Genomic DNA, 27737 nt, shown 5'->3' on the forward strand with positions numbered 1-27737 from the left:
TGACCTCTTAAAACCGAAGATAAACCGGATCGGGTTTAACTCTGTGCTGTCTGAACGCAATGGGTTTTTATTTTTACGACCACCCCCCGCTGCTCGTAAAAGTTAGACCGGTTCGGGTCTAAGTTAGCACGCTGTCTGAACATACCCATAGATGGTAGAATCTCTTGGGTAGAAGGAGACACCAAGGATTCACAGTCCCCAATGAGTTGTCAGGAATGGTAAATCACCCAGTCCTTGACAAAAAATCAAATTAAGAGTTGTTTTGGAAGTTTCGGACCACTGATGATGTACTAGGATGCTGTAAACAGCAAATCCCACAAGGGATGCAGATATGACATGAAACCGAAACGGTTCAGAATATATGGATGAGTCAGTCATGAGTTCCCAAAGGAGAATTAAAGGGGGGAGGGGCTATCTGGATGGTGGGGTGTGAGGGGGCCGCGGGGGGGGGGGGGGGGGGTTCTTGTTATACTCCTTGTTCCTTTTGGTACTGTACTGCATTTTATTAACATTACGTCGCATTAAGATTGTTTGTAGAGTGTACTTCAGCATACCGGACAGTTGTTACTCACAAAGTCTGGGTTTTTAGTAGCCTACATGTAAGTTCTTCTTTTATATGTTTTCAGGAGAGATGAGAGTAGACGAATGTGATGTTTCCTAGAAAAATGGCTTGCAGGTCTGATGGGTCCCCCTTATTCTAGACCAGGAACCTCACACGTTACAATTCAGGTAACAGACTCTGTGCATCACCAGAACGAATACCAAACTGCAGGTTTAGACGCAGTTGTGGGTTTTTAGGAAAATCATGACAAATCAATCAAGTACATGTACCTTGGGCCGATTTAACAAAGATCTAAAACTGATCATCGAAATCAATCGGTAGTTGCTAAAAAAAGTGTGATGTCAAAATACAAATCATTGTGGTAATACTGACAATTTAACTTAAGATTAGTTTTAGAGCTTTGTAAATTCGGCCCCTGGTTAAAGTTTTAAAATGCCAGGAAGATTAAAAAAAGAAAAATTGATTTGAATGACCTACCCTGCAGCTGTGAGGAATCTAGCCCCGCCTCTCCCTTTTGGTAAGAAGACAATCTTGAATATGGTGGTGTCGTGGGGCTGGACCCCTGCCACCGCCTTGCCGGAGAACTTATCCCAGAAGAAGAGTTTTCCACTCAATGTGCCCCCAACGATCAGATCACCTTGCATCTGAAAATCACAGTTTGATGTGTTGATTTTTCTTGGTAAGATACCGCTATTTGTTAGTCTCATTTCCAGAGTAATTATTTTTCTTTGGGAATACTGTTAAAAGAGAGGTTACTGTTGTTGTCACATCGAAACCCTGACTTGACAAAGGAACACCCAAATTGTTTCTCACGGTCGGCACCACGGACCACTGTTAAAGGCAGTAATGGGGAGAGGTTGATAGTATAAAACATTGTGAGAAACGGCTCCCTCTGAAGTGACGTAGTTTTCGAGAACAAAGTAATTTTCCGCGAATTTGATTTAGAGACCTCAGATTTAGAATTTGAGGTCTCGAAATCAAGCATCTCAAAGCACACAACTTCGTGTGACAAGGGTGTTTTTTTTTCTTTCATTATTATCTCACAATTGACCACCAATTGAGCTCCAATTTTCAAAGGTTTGTTATTTTATGCATATGTTGAGATACACCAAGTGAGAAGACTGGTCTTTGACAATTACCAATAGTGTCCAGGGTCTTTAGTTGAAGAAAGTGAGATTATTATTCGAAAACAAAACACAGCTGGACTTGTTGGCTCATGGCTTTACTGGCCCAATGCTAAAAACACAGGACTCATCGAGCCAGTGTTCTGTGTACATTTTGAACCCTGGGTCACTCTTTTTGTAAACAAAAGATTACCATGTTCCATCCAAGAACTGACCATCGTTAATAAAAGAGGAGGACAAAAAGCAAAATAGAGTGAAGTTTGAAAGATAGACTTACATCCAGAGCTGTAACTGCATCGATGTAGTCAGATAACTTGAGTACGCATTCCCCTGTGAAAATATTTGCCATCCGGATGGTCCTGAAAATAGATGACAAGAAATCAAGGTGAATGCATTGTTGGTGAAATTAAGATAATTTGGCCTTCAAAGAAATCAAGACGTTAATCTTATCTCTGCGGGGGGAATAGAGGAAGTTCATACATCTGATGAAATGTGGTTGTGAAACCAAGAGATAATCGTTAATAATTATAATATTAATAATAGTAATCGGTACCTCTTTGATGCTTTCAAAAATTGTATCAAATTCCCTTTAAACTATTACTAGCCCTATTTATTTGGCCTTAAGCGTTCCTGAAACCATCTATACTCCTATGGAGGCACTGACAGCCAAAAACTTGTTAAAACGCACACGAAATTCGTGCTTAGCAAAAAATAGGATACCAGCAAAATACTTTACATTTACCTTTGCTGAGACTGGTACCCACCTTATTGCTTGCTTAGCAAAGGAATTTGTTTAGAACAATTTCTGCTATAAAACAGCTTTATCAAATTGGGCCATGCACGCTTGATTTTACTATTTTCTCTTATATTCAAATATTTTTAGTTTTTGTAAACTATTGAAGTTCACTATGAATGATGTACATTGAAACATTTGCGTTTTGAGACTCTTTTATCCTCGGAAGTAAAATTACACGCCCCCATCTTAGGAAATTGGGACAAATTGTCATCGCTAGGGGGCAGCATGGTGTGAACGAAGCGGATAATTGGTGCATGTGTTGAACGCAGGAAACTGGGGTGTTATTGGGGGTATGGTTGTAGGGGGGATGGGGAGATGGTTGGAGGGGGCTTTTAGGGAGATCTACCTGTAGGTTACTTGATGAGGATGTCATATGGCCTTCATTTACTTATCAGTTCTCAACATCTTAAAGGAGCATATTCACCTCTGGTGTCAAAAAAATATCCGTGACCACATCGCCAATTACAAGCGGCCAGATATAGATTTCTGTGCAACCATATATCCGGTCCTTGCTACCGACGTCAATGACCGCATGGCATCGTTTGATGATCAACGGTGTGCACATTCATGACGAGACCCAACTGTCACGATGAACCGGTTTATGACAGACAGAGTGCATGAAGAAAATCATGCTTTGTTTGCTTAGTTTTAAAATCAAGTTTTATAATTTGGTTTCATTAACCGTTTACAATTGACATAATGATTTCGTACACAAAGGATACTAGCAAAGTGTTGTCCAACCCCCCTCTAACCAAATCGCTGTTGACTGACACCCCTTCTAGGATGAGTAACATGCCCCATGCTTAAGATCCATAGGCATATAAGATGACTGGGGCCCAATTTCATAAAGCTGTTAAGCAGAATATACTGCTTGACAAATTTCTAAGCAAACTAGTTTGCTAAGCAAACATTGAGTGGGGCACCAGTCACAAAAATGTAAACTTTAAAGCCATTATACACTTTCGGTAAACAGTATTGTCCAAGTCCCCCACTTCGTGTATCACAACTTATGTATAAAATAACAATCCTGTGGAAATTTAGGCTCAATCGGACATCGGAGTTGGGAGAAAATAACGGGAAAACCCACTCCTGTTTTCGCGCGTTTCGCCGTGTCATGACATGTGTTTATAACAAATCCGTAATTCTCGTTAACGAGAATTTATATTGTTTTACCGTTTTCTCAAAAAGTAAAGCATTTCATGGACTAATATTTCAAGAGAAGTCTTTCACCATTACCTTATGTAAACCCTGTAAATTATTTGTAAATCTGTGAACTTTTTTTTTTTTTTCTGTACCGAAAGGGTCCAATGGCTTTAAGTGATCTTTGCTGGTAACTTGTTTCTGTTAAGCAATACTTTTCTGTGCTTGGCAAGTTTTTGTGCTTACAGTCTTCATGATATTGGGCCTAGTGTGCACAATGTGGTTTTAAAAGACAATGGAAGTATTCAAATATATCAGCATGTACTAGCATCGTCTCTGAAGAATTTGAAATGAAGTTCACATTTAAATGTATGGATATCTTTATCGGATATCGTTATCGGCTCCTTTGCGATCTGACAAACTCCGGCCCCCCCTCACAGAGCTAGAAGTTTTCTGGAGCCTCATTCCACGAATCCCCCTGCTTATCAGTACAAGACTCTGCACAGGATATTCAAAGTACCATGCATTGTCTGACATGATGATTGCTTCTCGCTATAGTGTGAAATTGAACTAGGATAAGGAAAGTCCAAATGTGATGACAAATTTACAGGCCTACTGCCTGGGTTCCTGGAAATTTTGCAGGGTTTATAAATAGTTGACAGACAACAAATGGCGTTGAGCTTTAAAAGCTCAATTCCCAAGGTAACACTTTTGTAATACTATTTCTACAAAATTCCTATCATTCAAGACACAAAAGTAAGGTTAGGGGAAAAACGTGTATAATTTCTGAGCCTCATGCTGATGTTCATGAAGACCGTGCCTGAATGTTACCAAATTAATTTTCTCTTGCCTGCTGGCAAAGACACAAGGACACAAGTTCCATGACCGGGAGTCGAACCCACACTCTGCCGATGAGAAACGCCTGGGCCCAATTGCATAGAGCAGAAACATTGCTTAAAAGTTTTCTGCTAAGCAGAAATGAGCAGGATACCAGTCACAAATTGTACTTGTGACACAGTAGTTCTCTTGGTAACCTTATTCTGGCAAGCATAATTTTATGCTAAGCAACTCCATGAAATTGGGCCCAGAGTTTGAGTTAAGTCCTCTAAACCAGACTCTAGCTCTGGGGTTGTGCACACCCTTCCAAAACAAATACAGGGTTTTTCTGCATATCTTTCTTGAATACTAGAAAGTCGGACTGGTTATGCTCATCCAAACATCCAAGATTTCCCCCTTTAAGAAATCCCCTTTTGCCTCATCAATCCAAGATGTGCCACAAGACCACAGACTTAGCTACTGGACTTATGTTTGGACTTGTTTATCAGCAGTCAGACACCCCACTACATGGTGGCCTACTGTAAGGATGAAGACAAATGAAGTATGGATCTCACTTTTCTCGAATTTCACTGGCAAGGCTGAGAGCAATCAAATCCCAAATGGTATTCTGATTGTACTGGATCTTGGGTGGATTTCAGAAAGAGTTAAGACTAGTCTTATCTTGAGTTAGGAGGAGTTACTTGGCCTAACTAAGGACTAGCTTTGAGTTTTTAATAACTCCTAAGGAGTCCTAGGACTAGTCTTTTAAGTTAATACTATCTTTGTAAAATCAAAGTGTAGTTGGTTGGAAACATTTGTTCAAGAATAGAATCAGGTAAAAGAGTTAAACAACTTATGCAAGTCTTGCATTATTCTGAGGTTGACTCGCTCGTCCTCATTTCAAACAGATTTGATTGTATCTTGCTGATTAATTTTCTTTCATTTGAAGAAAAAAAAATGGGGTAGGCAAATTTTAAAAGAAAATATGTCTGAGAAAAGTAAAATCTTGAGTATAAAGTGAGATGGCAATCAAGTTGTTTCATAAATGTTAAATTTGCATCAAGGATAACTAATATCAAATGGTTTTAACCATGCAGCGATGCCTGCTAAGCACTTCATACCCAGCACTTTCCTGATTCCTATAAGAGAAACCCAAAGGCATATTACTCCAGTGGGATTTGAACCCACGACCTTTGTCATAGTAGAGCAGATGTCTTACAACTAAACCATCGAGATTGTCCAGTAGCTAGAGGTAGCTAATGTTGTTTAACTTTTGAAAACTTAACAAAATTCTGAACTTTTAAGAATGACGTCTTCCAAAGCACCCTTCTGTAAACCAGCACCCTTGGTGGCCGATTCCCGTGGTACAATCCGTCTGTTAGCACATCAAACCAAAGACAAACAAAAACCCCTGTATTCAACAACAGTAAACATTACTCAAAGTCAATTTAGATGTCAGAATGTCACACCCAGTGACTGGAAACAAACTGAATGGGTTTGCTGCATCAGAATCTACAGGTAGGTGGCCAGATCAGGGTCGCAGTACCCCCACATCACAACATCTTGATAGGTCTGTTGTCCTTTCTCTATGGTCCGACAAAGACAAACCGTTGTAAAAAAAAAACTTTTTTTTCTTTCTGAGCTAGATAGATAGATAAAACATTTACCGGTATATCAATATGTTGCCACGATTAAGTACATGTGTGTACATTAAAGTGAAGGTACATGATGACAGATTCATGTACAATGACACCCCAGACTATGGTAGTAATAACACTAACACTGTACATTTAGATGTACACAGGAAAACATTTAGGCCTAGGGTGAAGCTAAAGCGTTTGTTCCCGAACCTACAGACAGAAACTACAACAAACTAACACACCAACAGACTCACATTATAGACATGCAGGAACTAAGACAAAACATCATTTTCCTAAAATATGTGGGGGCTGTCATTACTTAGAATATAAAAGGAACTGGGATTTTGTTTTTACAAAATTTCACAAAGTAAGCACAGATTTTACGGAACTGCTGAGACTATTGACAGTTTCTTAAAGGGAAGGTACACGTTTGGTAATTACTCAAAACAAATATTAACTTAAAAACTGACTTGGTAACGAGCATTGGAGAGCTGTTGATAATATAAAACATTGTGGGAAACGAATCCCTCTGAAGTAACGTAGTTTTTGAGAAAGAGGTAATTTCTCACTAAAGTAATAAAAGACTTCTAGCTAGAAGTCTTTTATTCTTATCTGAAAGCACACAAATTCGTCCAACAAGGGTGTTTTTTCTTTCATCATTTTCTTGCAACTTCGATGACCAATTGAGCCCAAATTTTCACAGGCTTGTTATTTTATGGTTATGATGGGATACACCAAGTGAGAAGACTGGTCTTTGACAATTACCAAGCGTGTACCCTCCCTTTAACGAAGATGTTCTGCTGAAATGGACACGAGAAGTTCAAGAATCATAAGAATTCAATTAAAACTGCAGGATCAAGCGATTCACCTGCATTCTAGGTGGCCAGCCCTTGGTAGCATCTATCTGTTACCACGTCAAACAAAGCAATTTGAACTCCCCCCACAAAAAATTAACCAAATTGAATTCAATTGTGGCGTCCCTAGGGTCCCTTTACCTACCTGGCTGTGGGGTCAGGGATTTGTTGATCATACTACCAGGGCAATCAGGCCAATGCCAAATCATCAACTCCCTGTCCTATCATTACCAACTCATACCAGCTGAAAGTCACACCTGGTGGTGCATCAAGGTAATATCAACCCCTGAAAACCACCGCTTTGATTTACAACGTCTATAAATCATCGCCACAGCCCCATTCTTCTAAGTCTTTCTGGCTCAAGTATTCTGCCTTGTATCAGGAGCTCAAGAATCTGTCACAGAAGCTGCTGGATGAGTATTTTGTTGTATACTTGTTATTCACCTTTATAGATGACATGGAGGTCACCCAAGGAGATTAGCCCCTGATGAGCTCGTGGGATGTTTTCACCATTTTTTTTTTTTTTTTTTTTTTTCACCCACTGGTTTTTTCTAGGCCGCAGCCGGTCACCATCAAAGCTAAAAAACCCAGACTTCAGGAATGCATATAATGTTACTGAAAGATAAATGGCAGTAATAGCCACCGATATGTTTTTTGTCCTTGGGAAATTTGAAGCTGGGGTTTTTAAGATTATAATGGGGCTATCTGTACAGCATCAATCACTGGCCAGATCTGAGTCAATTGACTGGAATATTAGAGTGATAGGATGACTTCCTCAGAGTGATTAGCGATAACTTGACCCTGTTATTACTTCCCCCTTCAACCCCAACCCACATAACCTCATTCTACAGGTTAATCCAAAGACATGGTCTGTCTTTACCAATATATTTCATATCACATACAATAGTTCATTAGGTCAATGTTCCTGAATATAGTTCCCATTTGACGTCACACATTATTAAGTCGGCCATCTTTTTGCGCAACTAAATAATTTTTTGAATGCACGATTATGCACTTTGCGTAGCTACAGCCTGCAGAAGTTCTTTCAATCTCCTTACATGATTGGTGGTTGCACCACTTGGCTGCGAAGACATGCTTGACAAAACTCAAAGCCAAAACCCAAGTTCCTCATAAGGTGGTGTTTATCTTTACCCAACTGGACAGAATTACCAACACAGGAAATGCACCCAATCAAGACGTCCTCAAGTGATAGGGGGAATCCACATGAATATGCTGCAGCAAGAACGATCTCTCCCAGTGCAGATGCCTAATCAGACTATTGATAACTACGTCAACTGGGGTATACTTTGAACATAGAGTTATATATAAAAGAACTAGAGGGCCCACTGGCATATTCGCGGCCCCGGCATGCACGCATGCTGCCCATTTTCCAAGTTGACACACCAGCATCATATCATTTCGTATAGTGTTCATTAAACACAAACTCCAACGTGTATGTACTTCATATTCAACGCGCGTAAAGAATGGCGCGCATGTCTCCTTGAAGTCCCGTCGCGTTTGTGCAAGCAACGTCAACAGTGCGCCCTCTAGTTCTTATATATACCTTTATGGCTTTGAACCACAGTGGAATCTTGTCCTCTTCCCAACAAACACACTTGAATGTATATTATGTACACATGGCAAATGGGGGTCATCGGATATCATATCACCCAATTGGACTACATTGAGCATCTACCATGAATCTGTTGCACATATTGTTGGATTGGATGTTTACGATTGCAAAAGAAAGACATGCCAACGCAGCGAACTATACCCACACCCTACATAAGTATTATATCTATGGCAACCAATGTAATATATATATAGCAATCGATGTACTGAACCCATACCAACAGCAGCTTCTTGATACCTTGCTGCCTGGTTGGGGCGTTATAAAACAAATATTGACTACTTTTACTTGTGCTATGGTTAAAACTACGACTCCCTCGGTGATTCCCGCACCATTCCATTTTCCCGAGGTGGTCGAAAAAAAAACAACGCTCCGGGGATCACCTCCGGGGATCACCTCGGGAGTCATAGTTTTCTTGCAACATCGTTTTCTTCCAACTAACTAGAGACTCCGACTTTAACCAACTGTATGTTCTTAATGGTTTGACTGGTTTTTAATAAAAAATGTTTGACTACTGTCAAGATGAGATCTTCTAACACTTCACTTCCAACTATTATGGGAAAAAATACATTGATCTTACTCCATGCCTTGTTTCAACACATAAGATTGAGTGCTGCTGTCGCCCTAGGGTCTCCCAAACGGGGACCATTGATTTCCTTACTGGGTTACAATCAGGTGTACAAGTAATATCCCAAATGGGTTGACCTATTAGGGTCTCTACTCCTTGAAATAACACCTTTCCAAAGGTAAACTGAACGTTTTGGACACATTAAAAAAAAAACATTCTCGGAATTTGGAGCTGAAATATTTCTTCTGATTCAATAACTTTGTTATCTTGGTGGTAGGGTATCATGAACGAACACCATACCATGTGAACATCAAAGCAGTTTACACACAACTTTGATCATCTAGAAACTGTTTCTTTCAAGTGGTTTTGAATTTCAGATTCTCATCTTGCCGATTCCCTGCCCAATTATCCCGGCATGTAAACAAACCATAAACTCAATACACTGCTCAAGTATACTCAATTTCAAACTGTCATTTCAATTGCATCACTACTGAATTATATCTGACACGTTGAATACTTTCCAATTGATTGCCAAAAAAAAACACTGCTTGTTTAGCTCAAGGCTTGGAGTTGGTTTGCTAATGCCAACAGAGGGCAGCATTTACATTTCTTGGTCCATCAGTGAGGGAGGAGCACCAACATTTATTGTGAAAGTGATGGAGAGCTTAGTTTTAGAGACATGGGTTGTTGCAGGGTACAGGGGGAAAGTAAACTTTCTCCAGCTATCCTACTGGTATCATAACCAATTTTAGTATCCCATGGTTTATATTACTATCTATTGTTCCACAGAAGTTGAATCTTTCAGTAAGTGTCATTATCAAACATGTACGTTCTGTTTCATATCAAAACATCTTCATCAATCATACAAATATGATTCATGACAAATGTTGTCACATGTACGAAGTGCTATTGACTTCGGTATGTGCCAGTGCAACACAAATCAGCAAGGCCAAGGATAAATTTGTTTAGTGAAAAAGACTTTTGTTAAAATTGTTATACTGTACACAATTTCGAAAAAACCTCTAAAAAGCTGGGCGTTTCATTCAAAACGCTAAAAACAAAGCGAGCACTGAAAAAGTTTCCTTAAATTGAAGATTAATTCACCATGAAGTTGTGACATCATATTTCAACCCAACGCTTAAATGGAATATCATTCTTGTAAGAGATATCAGAGCACCTCGGATTTCAAGTCTTCCTCCCAATGAGTCATCCAAAGGAATGTCACATAGTAACAATCCCACAGTGACTCATGTTACAATCTTGAGGAATTTCGTTGAGAAGAAGTTTCAGAACTTTCTTCAGGATTTAGAAGTCAAGTAATGATAATTAACTTGGGGTTGGACAAGCAAAAAAAAAATTAAAAATTGTGGGATTTGGACCTGCGACCAGGCAATAACATGCATGCCTGTTAACATAATGATGCTATAAAAAAAACTGAGCCCTCTAGAGCCATCTGCTCAGGTCAACTTCTTTTTTGTTCAAACAAAATTCATTCTTTCTCTCTTGCCTGTCTAAACTAATATTCTGAATTTCTAATTGTACGGAAAGCACTAAAGGTGGGACCATATATTTTTTGTTTCAACATACAGGCTAAGTTTTAAAATAAAATGCAAAAATACACATGTGAAAAATTTAGGTGAACACAGTGTCAACGTGCAGAGAAAAACCGAACAAAAGTTTTCACAGAATTTTCACAAGAACATTGAATCCATCCATATTTAGCGAGGTGACAGGACTTCAACTCTGGCAGCAGCATTAAAAAATGGACACCAATCCACAAATGCTATTGCATTGGATGACAAATTATCCAAACCATATAACTTTGAAATTAATTTAATTCTAAATACAGAATTATACTATCAACAGCTGCAGTTCTCCTCGCCCTTCCTTAAATGGATTTTCAAGCTTCACTTTCTTGAGACCAGTCACCATTTTGGTGACATTTCTTACCTTCACAATGGTATATTTATGTGCTGTTAATTGATTGGATGGGAACAAATAGTGATTGATTGATTTGATAGATTGACATACCTGTCAGCAGACCCACTGGTAACAAAGCGGCCATCAAACACCACGCAGGACACACTATCCCTGTGATGCCTCAACACCCTCAGACACTGGTAGTCCTCCATGGACCACACCCGTATCGTGCTGTCATGTGAGCCAGACACCCTAGCAACCAGAATGACAGAAACAGGTGGGGGTGAGTTTCAGTTAGTCGGGGCGCCGGTGAACAACAAAGCGCCAGGTGATACGCATCTATGTATTTTCGAGTAAGAATGTTTGGGGAATACTGTCCCAGGGGGCGTGGGATATATATTGTTACATTCTTGAATGTGATCATGGTTGTTTTTAATTGGCTGAAATTCCACAGTGTCATGTGCGACTCATCACAATGAGTCATCTAATGGGAATGTGGGTTCCCTCAAAACATAAACATGACAAAGTTATAATTTGTAAAAAGTGGCAGATCAGAATACACAATTTTGTTTATTTAATCACAGTCATTACCATACCAACATAACTTCACAAGGCCAATGCTGAACTTAGTGTTCAAATCAAGTGGCTGTGGACATGGATTTGGCTGTTGGCTGCAAAGACAATGTTGAAGAATAGGACATTTCAGCACTCCAGCTGTAGCCATAGCCGAAACCATTAACTCAGACACAGCCTTAGTTTCTAATTTGATACAGATCAATATTCTTTCTGCAGATATCCTGGTTTTTCTTCCATTAAAAAAAACCCCAATACAGACCTTGTGTTTTAAAAAGCTTTTTATAAAGCAGCCCAACAGGCAAGTAAACTGTGTGTTTCACTTGCCACCAGGAAGTTTTAGTGACCAAGATTCTAAACATGTTTTGTGATAATATGTACTTTGTTTTTGTATTGACCAGATTAATTGTCAAGTGAAGTTACATTGACACACTCAAAATTAACAAACGCTTTCTTAAAAGTTGCTATTCAAATGTAGTTACATTCACCCACTGAAAAAAATAAAACAAAACATTTTAAAAAGTTATTGTTCACATCTAAAATGGAAGAAATATAAGCATTATCAACAAGTAGGTTACACAGTCTCCAGTAACCAAAGTTGAGAAGTGGAATTTACTGGCCTTGCAGTTTTTACTAGAAAGTGAACGATAGGCTAGTGCAGCACCTAAAACTATTTTCTCATTTTCATAATGTCTGTAGTTTTAGTGTATTATTTCCTGAGTACAAGAAGCGTGTACTTTGTGTGTTTTCTTCCTATCCAATAACCAATGCTGCAGACACCTCTGCCAAGTAAAAGAGTAAAATAGATGCGTCATCAGACAAAGTTAATTTTTGTCACAGAATATGTCATTTTGATATCTTTGTTTCAGAGAGATGAGTACAGGTGGTTGCATTCTGGCCTTGACACTATAGTACTCTTAAAGGTCTCATACAGGATTGGTAAGAACATACTAAACATCTTAAAGCTTGATGGTTATGAAGATCATACTGGAACCATTTTTTCTGTGAAAATTATCCCTCTGAAATGAAACTGTATTCGGGAAACTGTATCTGAAAACCTTTTTAAAAAAACAGTTGATTTTGGTTGATTCAACTAAAATTCAACAATGTGTTTACATGCTTAGAATTGTGCATGATTTTTCACTATTTACTACTGACACACACAATGGTTTAAGCCATAATTTTCACAGCTTTGTTACAGGCAGTGGACACTATTGGTGAATACTCAACATAATTATTAGCATAAAACCTTTCTTGGTGACAAGTTATGGGGAGAGATTGATGGTATAAAACATTGTGAGAAACGGCGCCCTCTGAAGTGCCATAGTTTTTGAGAAAGAAGTAATTTTCCACGCATTTGGTTTTGAGACCTCAGATTTAGAACCTGAGGTTTCAAAATCAACCATCTAAACGCACACAACTTCGTGTGACAAGGGTGTTTTCTTCTTCCATTATTATCTCGCAACTGTGATGACCGATTGAGCTCAAATTTTCACAGGTTTGTTATTTTATGCATATGTTGAGATACACCAACTGTGAAGGCTAGTCTTTGACAATTACCAATAGTGTCCACTGCCTTTAATGCATATATGTACATGTAACTGTAGATCACACAAAACATGAGTAGTGTCTGTGACACTTTTGTCAGCTATACAAATCCTCTTTAACACCTGAGCTATGCAACTTGAGTCCAAATGTGACATGGACCCCTTTTCCCAACTGTAACTAGGGTGCAATATTTAAGAGAACTTGCAGACACTCCTTTTTGTCACATTGCTTTTAGAAGGTTGGACAAAATAATATAGGTAACTACCTCATAACATTGTGATCATGCCGGTTATTTTTTAAATTTTTTTTCAGAAGAGTTGGAAGCAGAAACTAAGAGAGAAAGTTCCCCTGCTTGGGAGGACAAAGATGACCCATTTCATCGATCACATGATCATTTCTTATGAGAGAAACTTATAATTCTGAGAAGATCACCAGTCTCGTTTGATTTATTAGTGTACAGGTACTGCCCCTAATAACACTTTACTTGTTTTTCTCTAAGGTTTTATAACTGTATGGATTTTTAATGTTTTATAAATTGTTAAACGCCCAGGAGCAATTTTCATGGAAGGAATTATTATTATTATTATTTGAAGAATGTATGTAGACGCCAAGTTCAATTATTAAACTTTTCTTTGCATATTAAACTTTGTCATACAAAAAATTAGCTCAATACAACTCCTACCTGGCTACTGCTAATCAGTGGAGTCAGTTTGTGTGAAGTGGGCGGGGCTTACAGCGGAATTACATCAGACTTACAAACAGGATATAATATTGCCAGTGAGATAGCTCCTTTAACAAACTCACATATAAAAGAAATATATTCACAGAAGCAGACACCCGAAAAGGTTTTTCCATCAGTTATGTAAATAATAAATAACTTGGGAAAATTTAAATTAACTGTTGCAAACAACTTAGCGCGACGAAAAGGATCTATGGTATAAATGGAAAAAATATTTAATGGTCTGACGTTTCGACCCTAGCAGAGTCTTTCTCGAAGGCTTAATAACCTTGACTCTGCTAGGGTCGAAACGTCAGGCCATTAAATTGGGGTGGTTTTTTTTTTTTCATTCAATAAAAAACTTATAATGTGTGTAAATACTTAGGATGTGATCCAATAAAGTGTGAACATGGGTGAAAGCAGCACAACATGCTTCAAAGTTTCAAAGATATTTTTTGTTAACATATTAAAAAAACATATTAAAGGAACACGTTGCCCTGTATCGGTCGAGTTAGTCTTTGAAAAGCGTTTGTAACCGTTTGTTATAAAATGCATTTGGTCAGAAAGATGTTGTAAAAGTAGAATACAATGATCCACACAAACATGCCTCGAAATTAGAGTCAAATTTTTGACTCCCATAAATGGCCGACCGTGTTAGTTCGCACAGTAAAAGGAAAGCCACACAATTTCGAGGCATATTTGTGTGGATCATTGTATTCTACTTTTAAAACATCTTTCCAACCATATGCATTTTATAAGAAAACGGTTACAAGACGCTTTTTATAGACCAACTCGTCCGATCCAAGGAAACGTGTTCCTTTAATTCATAGAAATGCTTCAATAACACAATTACAAGAACTGTTTTTAAAAATCAATTTTGACAAATGCATTAGATCCGATTCGCTTCAAGATGAACTTCCTAGACCCATATTCATAGAGCTGCTTAAGCAGACATTAGTACTTTACTAGTTTCAGCTAAGCAAAAAAATAGCAGGATACCAGTAACAAATTGTACATGAGAAATGTAATTTTGGGCTGTAACCATATTCCGATAAACATAATTTTTTTTATGCCTGAACGGGATGAAATTGGGCTCTGAATTTTTTCACAAAAAAGCGTACACCATCTTTCAAAGTAATTTGAGCACCTTTCCACCATTTGAAACGACCTTCAAACTAAAGTATGTCACCGTGCATCAACTTGATGTTCTCCACAGAAACAACTGGTGTCAGTGTGTCTAGCCACATGACATGACTTGACTCACAGGATACCAGGTGAAGTACTTAATGTGCAGGCAACATGTCTGAAAACATTCCATAGGACCAAATGATATGTCCCAATGTGTTCCAGTTTGTGATGGAACCTTTTAATAATGTCAAAAGTACTCCAGAGTCTAGCTTTTCCAGAATCAAGTATTTATAAATATTGCCTGCATTTATTTATCAAATCTAGTTGTGAAGCCAATGATTCCCAGAAAAGCGAGCTTAATCAATGTACTAGCCAAGAACTTTATGGGGAGAAGACAAGGAAGGAAGTTTTTTTAGTTTTAAATGTGGGAGGAAAATCACAGAAAAATATTCAAGGGAATACCCACGCAATAAGGTAGGGACTGAAACCCAATCCAGTTAGTGCTTCATACGCATTGCTTCTAAGCATTTTGTAAACAGAGTGTCATGGCCGAGTGGTTAAGAGCATCAAATTCAAGTTCTGGTGCTAAGTCACCATAGTGTGGGTTTGAATCCCGGTCGTGACACTTGTGTCCTTGAGCAAGATACTTTACTATAATTGCTTCTCTTCACCCAGGGGTATAAATGGGTACCTGCGAGGGTAGAGGTTGATATTGTGAATGAAAAAGCCTTCGGAGCGCCACGGCAGCTCGGGGCTGTATACTATTGGGAGCTGAGGAAGATTATAGGAATGTTATTGGCCCAATGACCAGGGCACTAATGTAAAGCGCATTAAAACGGTTTATTGTGAAATGCGCTATATAAGAATTCGTTATTATTATTATTATTATTAGTAGTAGTACAATAACAACTGCAACATCAACAACAACAAAACAAAATAGCTTAATAAACATCTATATAAAGAGCAATTTTGAAGTTGTGATTATTAGGTCTGTTTTTAATTTATATTTGAAGTCTTCGGTGAGTAACGTATGATGACGGGGAGATTGTTCCAAAGTTTTGGGGCACAAATGGAGAAGGCTAGTTCCTTACAGCAAATATGGGCATGGAAGCAGGAGCTAGTTACAGGTATGCTGTGGATTTTATGATGAGTTAAGATGTACCGAGGAAGTTTGCAGTTTGGGTGTGATGACATCACCTAATGTATTTGGCAAACCACCCTACAACAGGTCTCGGTTGGTGGCCGCAAACAACCACCCAGGAAGTTATTAATAAGCCAGGCATAATTGTAAATGTAGCTAAACGTTATCACAGTGAATAGCCCACATGCATGTCAAACAGTTTCATCAGTTAAAAGACAAGGCTCCGCCCCATTGCGTATTGACCAATCACAACGCAACGAAGATCCGACACTAAGGTCCGACATGCGTACGCGTATCTTGGCGTCCGCAGCAGAGTTGTGCAGAAAAGCGTTGGAGAGCCCCACGTGTTCTTGCTCACACACGCGTCGTGGGCGGAGCCTACTGGATCGGTCTATTGGTAAGGTAGTGCATTCTGTTCTACCAACCAGGCTCTTAGTTGATGATACCCATGCCTTTATCCTTAAGGACTGTGATACGCAACTCTCTCGCCTTCAACGATTACAGAATATTGCAGCAAGGATGATCAATTACACCAAGAAAACGGAACACATCACACCAGTGCTAGCCGGCTTGCACTGGCTCCCCATCCAACAAAGGGTTAAATATAAACTGTGCCTCATTATTTTCAAGATCTTGCAAGGTGATGCCCCAGCATATTTAAGTGATCTTGTGCAGATATACACCCCAGGACATCGTGGCTTACGGTCTACAAAACACCAACTCCTCCAGGAAAAAACAACTAAACATGTATGGGGGGAGAGAAGTTTTCAAAGCGCAACACCAAAGCTTTGGAACTCCCTCCCGGACACTGTAAAACTCTCCAAATCACTCAACACATTCAAGAACAGTTTAAAAACTCATTTTCACAGAGAAGCTTTTTGTTAAGTTTATTTTCTTATTTTGTTGTTTGCTACTTTCATTGCTTGTTGTTCCTTTGTAGAGTAGCGCCATGAGCGCCGCTTGCGGCGGATACCGGCGCTTTATTAAGTGTCCATTATTATTATTATTTATTATTATATGGGGTAACTCTGCTTCAGCCCCAGGATTAGGTGTCCCTTGTGCCAAATAAAAACTATAAGATATGTTAAATTTGCATTGGGGATAAAGAATATTAATTTTTGGTTTTTACCCATACACCTGTATACCTGTTAGCACTGTATACTCAGTACTTCCCCCGAGTCCTGTGAAAAAATATCACAGGCATATTACTCGGGTGGGATTCGAACCCACTACTCTTGCAATTCTAGAGCAGCGTCTTACCAAATAGACAATTGAGGTTGCCCGGTAACTATAATAAAAAACTACTTACATGTGTTTAGGGTCGAACTGAAGACATGAGACCACATCTATATGTCCGGTGAGCGTAGCTACATGATGAAACTTGATGATGTCCCATATCATGATTGTCATATCCCAGGATCCAGACACTATCCGGATGCTATCAAACTGAAGACAACGAATACCTCCCTGACAAAGGCACACAAACAACAATCAAAATATATTATTATTAAGTAGGATTTGAAAACTTTGCATGGTGGAAGTATAACTAAGAGAGGTGTGTTACTGCACACCTCTCTAACATATTGTTACTGTTATTATTATGTAATTCTGGTAAAAATGAAACCAAGAATGCCTCATAAGTGAACTTAATCACTGTATCTCACAAAAGCCTGAGGAAACCTGAAAACAAGGTTGCTTGCTTTGTGAACCAGAAACACTGGGGTTAAAGGGTATATGTACTTTTTCCTAACAAAAAACACAATGTCCACAGATTTACATTAAACTTACACAGTTTGAAGATTATGATAGTAGAAAGCTTCCCTTGAAATTTTACTTACTAATCTGCTGTAGTTTTTGAGAAATGAGTAAAAGTAATAATTTTCGTCGCAGTTTTAGCATGTAAAAACGTATCAACCAGTTATGCTATGGTTTTGGTATAATATCATAACTGGTTAAGGGGATTTTGATGCTAAAATAATTTTAGTCTCATGATACCAAAATGAATTTGTGACTTGTTTTACTCATCTCTCAAAAACTACACAACCTTAGTTAGTAATATTCGAAGGGACGCTTTCCACTATCATTATCTTTAAACCCTGTAAGTTTAATGTAAATCTGTGGACATTTTGAAAAAGTACCCAAATCCTTTTTCCCCATAATCTTCCAAAACAATTGTTCTTTGTTCTTTCACATGCACTACCAATCCAACCACAAGGGACCCATGACTTGATGTCCCATCAGAAGAACAAAGTATTTTTTGTTAAAGCATCTTGCTCAAGGACACAAGAACAACTACTAGGACTTGAACCAACACTCTGCTGATCAGAAACACCAGAGCTTAAGTCCGGTTCTCTTAAGTGCTCGGCCATGACACGCCTTACTTCTAGAAAGTGTTGCGATGGCACAACTTCAACAGGAGTGTAAGGGCCATGTCACACGAGGCAATTTACAAGCAAATGGTTCCAGGCAATCTCCAAGAAGAGAATCCATTCACATTTGAATATTCTCATAATGTCTTGGGGATCCTAAGACATAGTGTTTGAAAAATACTCATGTGGTACCAAAGTGGCCTGACAGCATAGCACTGCAGTACAAAAATTGAAAGGTTTCACTGATTTAATAGATGTTAAATTTGCATCCAGGAAAAAGAATACTATTTTTTATTTTTGTTTTGTTTTTACCCATATACACCGATGTGTGTAGCACTGTACACTCAGTACTTTCCCGAGTCCTGTGAAAAATCACTGCCATTTTACTCGAGTTGGATTCGAACCCACGACCTTTGCAATTCTAGAGCAGTGTCATACCAGCTAGACCACCGAGATTGCCCGGTAGCTAGAGGCAGTTCGAATCCTATGTTTTTAGCAGCGGGTACTGCAAATGATTTAATAGATGTTAAATTTGCATCGGGGATAAAGAATATTAATTTTGGGGTTTTTACCCATATACACCGATGTGTGTAGCACTGTACACTCAGTACTTTCCCGAGTCCTGTGAAAAATCACAGGCATTTCACTGATTGTTTCAACGATCTGCACCTTCAACACCCAGCAGGGTGGATCAGCGCAATACAAGTCTTATTATTATTATTAATATTATTATTATTATTATTAATGTACGAGTACATCATGTTATACCTTATGACCGTATATCTTGCGGATACTTCGACCGCTGCGGATATCCCAGATACGAATCGAACGATCCATTGATCCCGTAAAAATCCTGCATTTATCGAACATGAGACAGAACACTGCGTCTGTGTGGCCCTATAAGAGAAAAAACATCATAGGAATTAATAGGGTTGTAATATACTGGATTAGGATGGTCAGTAAATGCATGTTAAAGACAGTGGACACTACTAGTAATTGTCAAAGACCAGTCTTCTCACTTGGTGAATCTCAACATATGCATGAAATAACAAACCTGTGAAAATTTGAGCTTAATTGGTCGTCAAAATTGCGAGATAATACTGAAATACAAACACCCTTGTCACCTAAAGTTGTGTGCTTTCAGATGCTTGATTTCGAGACCTCAATTTCTAAATCCCAGGTCTCGAAATCAAGTTCTTGGAAATGTACTTCTTTCTCGAAATCTACGTTACTTCAGAGGGAGCTGTTTCTCACAATGTTTTATACTATCAAATCTTCCCATTACTCGTGACCAAGTAAGGTTTTATGCTAATAATTAGTTTGAGTAATTATCAATATTGTCCACTGCCTTTAAACGTTGCAGGCAAAGCAAGTGGCTATAATCCCTATCAACAGGTTCAATAAGCCATTTACGAGTTACATTTGAACAAAGTCCGGTACAATGACTTGCTTAGTCACAAGTTATCGCTTAAATTTGAATTTGAAGACAGTTGCTATGTCAAATGGTTCGGGGCAAGCTTTTGTACAGCAACCTCCAGATGAGCAAACCCTGGTACCATTGTGCCAGACACATCCAGTCAGATTTGTGTATGGGTGTTCGCCGTCTCTAATTATGCAACTATGCAAAAGCTTGCCCCGATGTGACATAGCAACTGTCTCTACAGACTGAGGAATTCAAATTTAAGCACTAACTTGTGATTAAGTAACAGACATTGTTTGAATCTATTTTGCAACTGTTTTCGTCTTTTGTTTGTTAACTCTCTATGGTGGCCTTGCCTTAGTTTAGATTTTTTTTTACACAGATGGGTTAGAGGCATCTGTCTCCTGAAAAGATCAAAACTTTTTAGGATTCTACTTGTCTTACATAAAACGTAATTAGATCTTTGTCATTTGATTGAAGGATGAAACTATAACTTATAAGAATACATGTACAGAAATGTCGTTTTGCCAAATGGGATAGGACGAAAGTGCATTGTGAAATTATTTAGGCTGTGTAATGGTTTGATTGGTGAATGTGTGACCTCAAACCCTCCAATCAAATGACTGGGATCAACTTGGGCATGGTATAAATTTATAAAGTTCCCTTTCAGGGTATCAAAGGCATACAGTTTTATAACCATGTGAATGAAAATGTGTATCAGGCCTAGCTTACCTGCAGTCTGCGTACTCTCTTGACTGGTTTAACCCATCCAGGATGCTTGAGGGATTTTATGGGCGGTCCAACATCACCTTGCAGCTCACTCTGTCAATGAAGCAACATCATTCATAAATAACTCATAAACTGCTGGGAGGCCTCACTATACACAAGATTAATAAGATACTTTGGGAGGCTAATCATATCCTTAATCACAGCTGAGAAGCTGAATTGTGAAAGACTTGACTACAAAATGTTTGATCCGCAGACATGTAAAGGTTGCTTTTGGCCGCCAGCCACAGCCAGCCACATCAACCCAGATCTTGAAAAAGTTTTCCTTTTTTTGGGGGGGAGGATAACCAGCGAAAATCTGCAAAAAAGAGTGTAAATTTGTTGCTTTGAAACAGCTGTCAAAACTTGTTTAGAGAAAAACACAAATTTCTTTTGGCGGAAATCGCATCATGAAACTTTGAGTGTCCATACCAGTATGTCTTTTGCTTGAGCGAGCTCTGGTCTGATATCCAGCGCAACGTCTTCACTGCCTCTAGGCTTCTTCTTCTTCTTCTTGTTCTTCTTCTTCTTTTTCTTTGTCTTGTCATCTTCAACTTTGGGCGCACCTTCTGCGCCTTTTGTCTCTCCCCCAGTGTCCCCTCTGGCTGTTGTAGTGCCAGTGGGGAATTTAATGAGTTCCGTTGGTTTTACAGAGGGGTGGAAGGGTTTGTCTGTTGTGCTGCCCAACTCTGGGAAGAGACTGTACAGGGGGAAATGGCAATCAAACAATCCGTTGAGAAATCAATCAAATCAACTTGATCAATTTTCTCTGTCTACTGATGAAATCAAGTTGGCTGATGAAATTGATTAACTGATCCAATTTATCAAGTCCAACTAACAATTCTTACTTATCATGCAATAGAACAACGCAAAATTTCATTGACTAGCTTGTCACAGAAATCTGTACTTGCGGTGCCCTATAACACATGTAATTCTAAATGCTGTAAGCACATAATTCTGCAGCAATGGTATTCACCCTGATCTAACCCATTAAAAAGGTCAAACCCATCAGAAACGTAAGGGCTAGTCCGAGGCTAGGACAAGTTACTCCCTAATTCAAGGTAAGACTCTAATTAAGATTCTGAGTAGGCTTTACCTGAAGTCCTGCGCTAATCCTTGGATTGCAAACTCTGACATGGTCAACTCTTCGATATCATCTTCCTCACTCTCTTCTGATACCACAGCAGCCTGCATGAACTGGATCGGTACATCCACTGGAAAATACAAACAACCATCAACAAATAGATCAAATTGCTGAAATAAGTTGCAAATTTCAATCAATTAAAATGTTGCGGTAACCGCCGCTAAATAAAGGATTCAAACTGCCTCTAGCTACTGGGCAATCTCGGAGGTCTAGTTTGTAAGATACTGCTCTAGAATTGCAAAGGTCGTGGGTTTGATTCCCACCCGAGTAATATGCCTGTGATTTTATTTACAGAGCTCTAGAAAGTACAGTGTATGTGGGTATAACCAAACTATTAATTTTTCCCAGATGCAAACTTAACACGTTCCTTCACACATTAAATCAATGGGTCCAGAAAATGTTCAAATACTCGCGAGACTCACGGGGTTGGTGCTAAATGATTCTTATAGAGTATGCCCAAGGATTGGGTTAGTTGAAGTGTAACAACAGTCTCAGTATGAATAGACAATTAAGGGATACAATTTACAAATAATGCACAAATGCTTCAGAATGAATTAACTCTAAAGCTATGCATGGTGGAAAATAATAATGTAAGTAAGGTTTGCAGTGACACCACGTACAAATCTCTTTCAGAGTAGCGGTTGCTCTGAGAAGAGCCAGTTGTACTGCTCGACATTTCAGTCAGTGTGATCTGACCGCCTTCGGGAGAATGCTGGGAATCAACTCTTGCATCCTGTGCCGATTGGGACTCAGTTCTGTTATTGATATCAGTACTTACCCACTGTGCTATACTGCCGATTCCAATCCTCAATAGAACTACTCTCTGATGACAACATCTCACTTGAAACGGGTGCTAATAAGAGAGGGTAACAAGAAAAGACGACAGTAAGAAAGCAAAGTAACCATCAAAGGATGAATGTATAATTATAAGGGAACACTAGTCCTACTGTGGGAGCCTCAACATGATAACGATCAGGAGGGTGTCATGCAGCAGCGTTGGTGGATGCCCTGGGACTCTGACATTACCCGCCATGATCTACCAGCAATCATGGAGCAAAGACCAGTGGAGACCAGTTGTCCGCAATGCCGGAGTTTGCTTGATTTGATGATGGGGATAAAAGAGTGGTACTTGGCACTTCCATGGCATAACAGACTAGCTCGAAATTTTTGGTTTCTTATATTAGATCATCTCTGGGTAAAATGAGAGTGCTTTTTCAATTTAAAATTTGTAAAGGCAAACTATGTATGGTGTGATATTATTTTTAAAGGCATACTATGTATGTGTGTAATAATATTTATAAAGGCATACTATGTATTGGTGTGATATTATTTTAAAAGACATACTATGTATGGGTGTGATATAATGTCCTATCTAGACCTCTTTTTACACTTTCATCTCAGGTTTTTAGGGAAAAAGAGTTTATCTCAGTGCTAACACACATCGGTGCATGGGTGAACAAAAAAAATTAAAATTCTTTACCCCCGATGCAAATTTAACATCTTTTTCGGTACTTGCTTTTCTCAAAATGTAGTTTTTAGAGTTTTGCTGTTTTGGCCATGCCATGGAAGGGCTGTGCTGATGTTGGGATGTCGTCTATGATTCAAAATGGGAGGTTGTTCCAATCTTTGACTCCTCTTGGATTGTTATAGTACAGCGAGCGTACCCTCTACTTACTTATTTTCACTGATTCTGGAGTCTGTGTTCGCTTCTTCAGGAGTTCAGTAAACTTGAAGGAGAGCCACTTCTTGGTTCCAATTTCACCAACTAATAAATACAAGAAGAGATATGGGTCTTGAGACATTGCATGGTGAGGTAACGATATATATGATTATTATAATAAGACCAAGTATGCCACATAAGTCAATTTAATCAATGTAGCTCGCAAGGCTGAGAAAACCTGTAAACAAGGATGATTGCTATGTGAACCAGAAACAGTAGGGTTAACCCCTACTCTTCCATGATAAGGCATAATAAAAAAATATATTATATTGACGTAACCCGACCTACCCTAAAAATAGGGAAGAAATTGAATGATAAAAATCTATTAAAGACATAAAAATAAAATAAATGTCATCAAGAGTTTAAAAATATACTATTTGTTGTGTGTGGCCTTGTTTTCTAGAAAACATGTCATTTTCCTAGCTAGGAAGAAGAAGAAAAAAAAGAAAAAAAATCCCTACCTACCTACCCTATTTTGGGGGGTCCGTTACGCCAACACAACAATTTTTTTTATGCCTAAGTGTTCTACATGAGACCAAGGGCTTAATGTCCCATCCGAAGGAAAAAAACAACTAGGGCAAGGTGTCTTGCTCAAGAACACAGTTGCCACGATCGGAATTTAACCCGAACTCTGCTGAACAGAAACACCAGAGCTTGAATTTAGTGCCCTTAACTTGGTTTGCAGTAACACCATGTGATTGTATCTACTTTGCTGTGTACATTGTTCTTGTCAGTGTGCAGCTATTTGTCTACTGCGGCCGAGCAGATTAGAACAATTGGAGAGAATACGTCATTCTGGTCTGAAGGACCACAACTGGCATATATGTTGTGTTCCAGGGCTGCAACACAACCCTGTTACATAGAAACTATCCTTTGTTAGGTCTGTTCCCAAGAAGAAGACAAGTTCTGACTTGAAGCCAGCCTGAGATTTTGACATGATATTTTGACATTATGAGAGTATGAGATTTTTTAATGCAAGTGCGTCAAGTATGATGACGCCATTTGTTGGAAAAATCGCATTCCTGATATGAAAACTAATCTGTGAAAATCATCTCTCTATCAAGACAACCATAAAATGTATTGAGATTAGTTGAACTCATTTAAAAATATACATTGAAGAAGTTAATTCCTCTGCACTACTGTTGAATTTATATAACCCAAATCTTAAAAAAGGACCCCACGCTCCTCAAAAACCCTTCATAATTCCTACCTTGTGCAGTTTGAACTGCTGGGGTCTTAGCATGTCTGGCAATCTGACATAGCTCAATGTATGCACTCCTCCAATCTACAGAATAACCTTTGTTGAATTCCTCCACCAGACCTGGCAGATCAGCTAAACCTTCACGATCACCTACGGAAGAACAGTTTAAAATCATGCACAAGGTTACAAACGTCTGCAAAGAACAGTTCTGCTTATTAACAACTACCACGGGAGAGGTAGGAAAGTGGCAAGGACTTCTACTTTTGTTTAGCGCTTTTTTGCTTGTATGTGCACAACACTAGGTATTCTTCGCTTACACAGCTCACACATAAACGCCTTGTAAGCAAAGAATTGTGATTGCAAGTATTGCCAAACAATGTGTACATGTTGATCATAGCCGCCATGGCACTCTGCTGAACCGATGCTTATTCTCAAGTGGGTTCTAAACGTCTAGCTGCCAAGATTTGCATCTTGCATTCAAGGAGATTTTATAACGCAATCAAGGAGATATTTAGAAGTTCATTCAGCATAATAGGAAAACAATTTCCACAATCGGGAGATTTTCAAATTTATTCATCAGAACATGGACAAACTGGTTTATTTTCTGGGAGCTTTCTTGAGAATCAGGGAGAGTTGACAAAGCACACAAGTCCAACAGCTTTGCTTCATGTCGATAGACAACGCAGTAAAAGGTTAAGTATCTTGCTCAAGGACACCAGTGTTAAGACCTGGACCCAAACACACACTCTGATCAGGGCATCAGAAGTTGCGTCAAGTGCCCTAGACCGCTCATCAGCCCCAAAATGCCACTAGTGTTCAGAGAACCGTTTGAAACATACCCATTTCTTGGCACTTGATCCTCCACAGTTCATCCTGCGCAGCTATGTAATGCCATCTACGACAAACTCTCTCTGCCATGATGATGTCGTTCGAAGGTAAGAAGGAGAAGATGTGAAGTAGGATCTTGTCTGGGAGGTAGTTGATGTCATTCCGATCTCGCAACCTACAAAAAATATAGGATGTATCCTCATTTTAAATTGTCCCTCCACCAACACAGACTACTACCAAAGAACAATACACACTGCTAAAATATAGGATTCAAACTGCCTCTAGTTGGTAAGACACTCCTCTAGAATTGCAAAGGTAGTGGGTTCGAATCCTACTCGAGTTATAAGCTTGTGATTTTGTTCACAGAAATCAGGAAAGTACTGAGTATACAGTGCTAACACACATAGGTGCAAGAATAAAATTAATAAGAATACACACCAAATTGTTATGAAACCTGCAGTAAATTTTAGTGTTAGGTCAAAATTGGGGTATCCATGCAAGACGCTTGTAGCAGCTCTCGTAAGGGTTTGAATTACACCCAGCAAACATTGCCCAAACTTAGGAGATAAACTTGAGGTAGATACAGGGATTATCCCTTCAATTTTCAATCTGGTGTTTAATGTACACAAAGCTACACAACAAGAGTACAAGAAAAACTAAAGAGACTGCCATTTATGTAGCTAGCATATCGTGTGTTTTGTACTGTTGTTATCCCAATACTAGTTATAGTTGAGGAGGCTATTTCGATTAAATTAATTACCAATTTATTAAAAACTCACACCACCCTCAACCAGACGAAATGTTGTTTCCAGCTCTGCTTTTTATCAACTGCACAAATATTAAACACTGCAGCTCTGAAAACTAATTTACCATCACCAAATTTTGACACAGAGACAAACAACTTAGTGTACTGCGTTTTTAGAGGAAAACATATAAAGACAAACTGGTTTCCATAAATGTTCCTCTCTCTAAACGTCTTTATCTGTGGGCATAGAAAATATCTTAAAATACCGACGTGAAATAATTTGAACCATTTCACAGCAAAAGTAAAAGTTGAAACTTATTTAATTTTCTCATTCACAAGAGAAAAAAAAATGCTGTAGAAAACAACTTTCATATGGTGACAAATCAACAATTGTTAGTATTTATTTTAACCAACCCACACACCATGCTCACAGCAAACGCAGCATCCTCATTATCTATACATACCATTTATAAAACTGTAACAATCTGAGCAAGCATGTAAAAACAAAAAACAATTAATGGAGAATTAGTTTGTTTGTTTTTTGGCAAACCTATCCTTGAAGAATGAAGAAAATAAAACTGGATGATAAAATGATCGCCATGTGCAAAAACTGTTTTTAGTTCTTTTATGAGAATTTACAGTATCTTTTTTTTTAAGGAGTGCCCCGTGAAAAAAACAAGCATGATATCCCAAGGGACAGCTAAGTGCTTTTTTCAACAGACCATCCAACAATAAAAAAAAAAACGAGAAGAAAAGAAAGGAAATAATTGTTATTGGACTATGCCTCACTCACTAGAAAGTGATGAGAGACACAACACCTAGCATCACACTGCAATCATAACTGCCGTAAAACAGGACGTTACTTAAGGTATTTATTAACTCTACATTTGAATGACTGCATGCCCTGGGTAGAAATGTCTGAAATAACCGATGATGGTAGGCTGTTCCAGATCTTCACAGCTGCAGGAAGGGAAGCTCTGTCAAAACTTCGTAGAGTTCTTGCTATGTTATACCCAGACACTTACAGATTCTCTACATCACTTTAAATGCAAAAAAAACTAAAAGTTTGTTCACAACAACAGCCAAGTTTTTGGCTCTTTTTAAGAAAATCTGAATGAACTCATCTTAAAATAAGGAAAAATTCGATGTTCTCTACTGCACTAAACTAAAGAGCAAATCAGCCGAAATTTGATTGCCCAAATACAATGAAAAATGTTTTTATCCTCAAAATTATCCACCAAATTTAATTGGAAATTGTCAGGGTGACTGACACTTTGACTCAATTGACACTATTTGTGCGTCTTTGAATTTAAGCATAGTTTATCACAAAATAACGATCATTATAAATCATGCGTTAAAAAGTCATATTTCAATGTTAGTTCCAAAT

At 38.6% G+C, this 27737-nt stretch overlaps 1 protein-coding gene across 4 annotated transcripts in view; it reads right to left on the bottom strand.

The window, feature by feature from the left end:
* The window catches only part of LOC139935737 (uncharacterized), a 53693-nt gene that overhangs the window by 21296 nt on the left and 4660 nt on the right, over positions 1 to 27737 (bottom strand). For all 4 annotated transcript variants that reach the window (XM_071930294.1, XM_071930303.1, XM_071930317.1 and 1 more), the window contains 12 exons: positions 25617 to 25780; positions 24787 to 24927; positions 23532 to 23621; positions 22635 to 22709; positions 21809 to 21926; positions 21145 to 21412; positions 20680 to 20769; positions 19296 to 19424; positions 17468 to 17625; positions 11162 to 11302; positions 1964 to 2045; positions 1040 to 1206 (listed from right to left, as the gene is read on the bottom strand). In XM_071930294.1, the coding sequence (XP_071786395.1) occupies positions 1040 to 1206; positions 1964 to 2045; positions 11162 to 11302; positions 17468 to 17625; positions 19296 to 19424; positions 20680 to 20769; positions 21145 to 21412; positions 21809 to 21926; positions 22635 to 22709; positions 23532 to 23621; positions 24787 to 24927; positions 25617 to 25780 (1623 nt within the window). The remainder of the gene's footprint in view (positions 1 to 1039; positions 1207 to 1963; positions 2046 to 11161; positions 11303 to 17467; positions 17626 to 19295; positions 19425 to 20679; positions 20770 to 21144; positions 21413 to 21808; positions 21927 to 22634; positions 22710 to 23531; positions 23622 to 24786; positions 24928 to 25616; positions 25781 to 27737) is intronic.

The sequence above is a fragment of the Asterias amurensis genome, chromosome 1 (genome assembly GCF_032118995.1).
Source record: "Asterias amurensis chromosome 1, ASM3211899v1".
NCBI classification, from domain to species: Eukaryota; Metazoa; Echinodermata; class Asteroidea; order Forcipulatida; family Asteriidae; genus Asterias; species Asterias amurensis.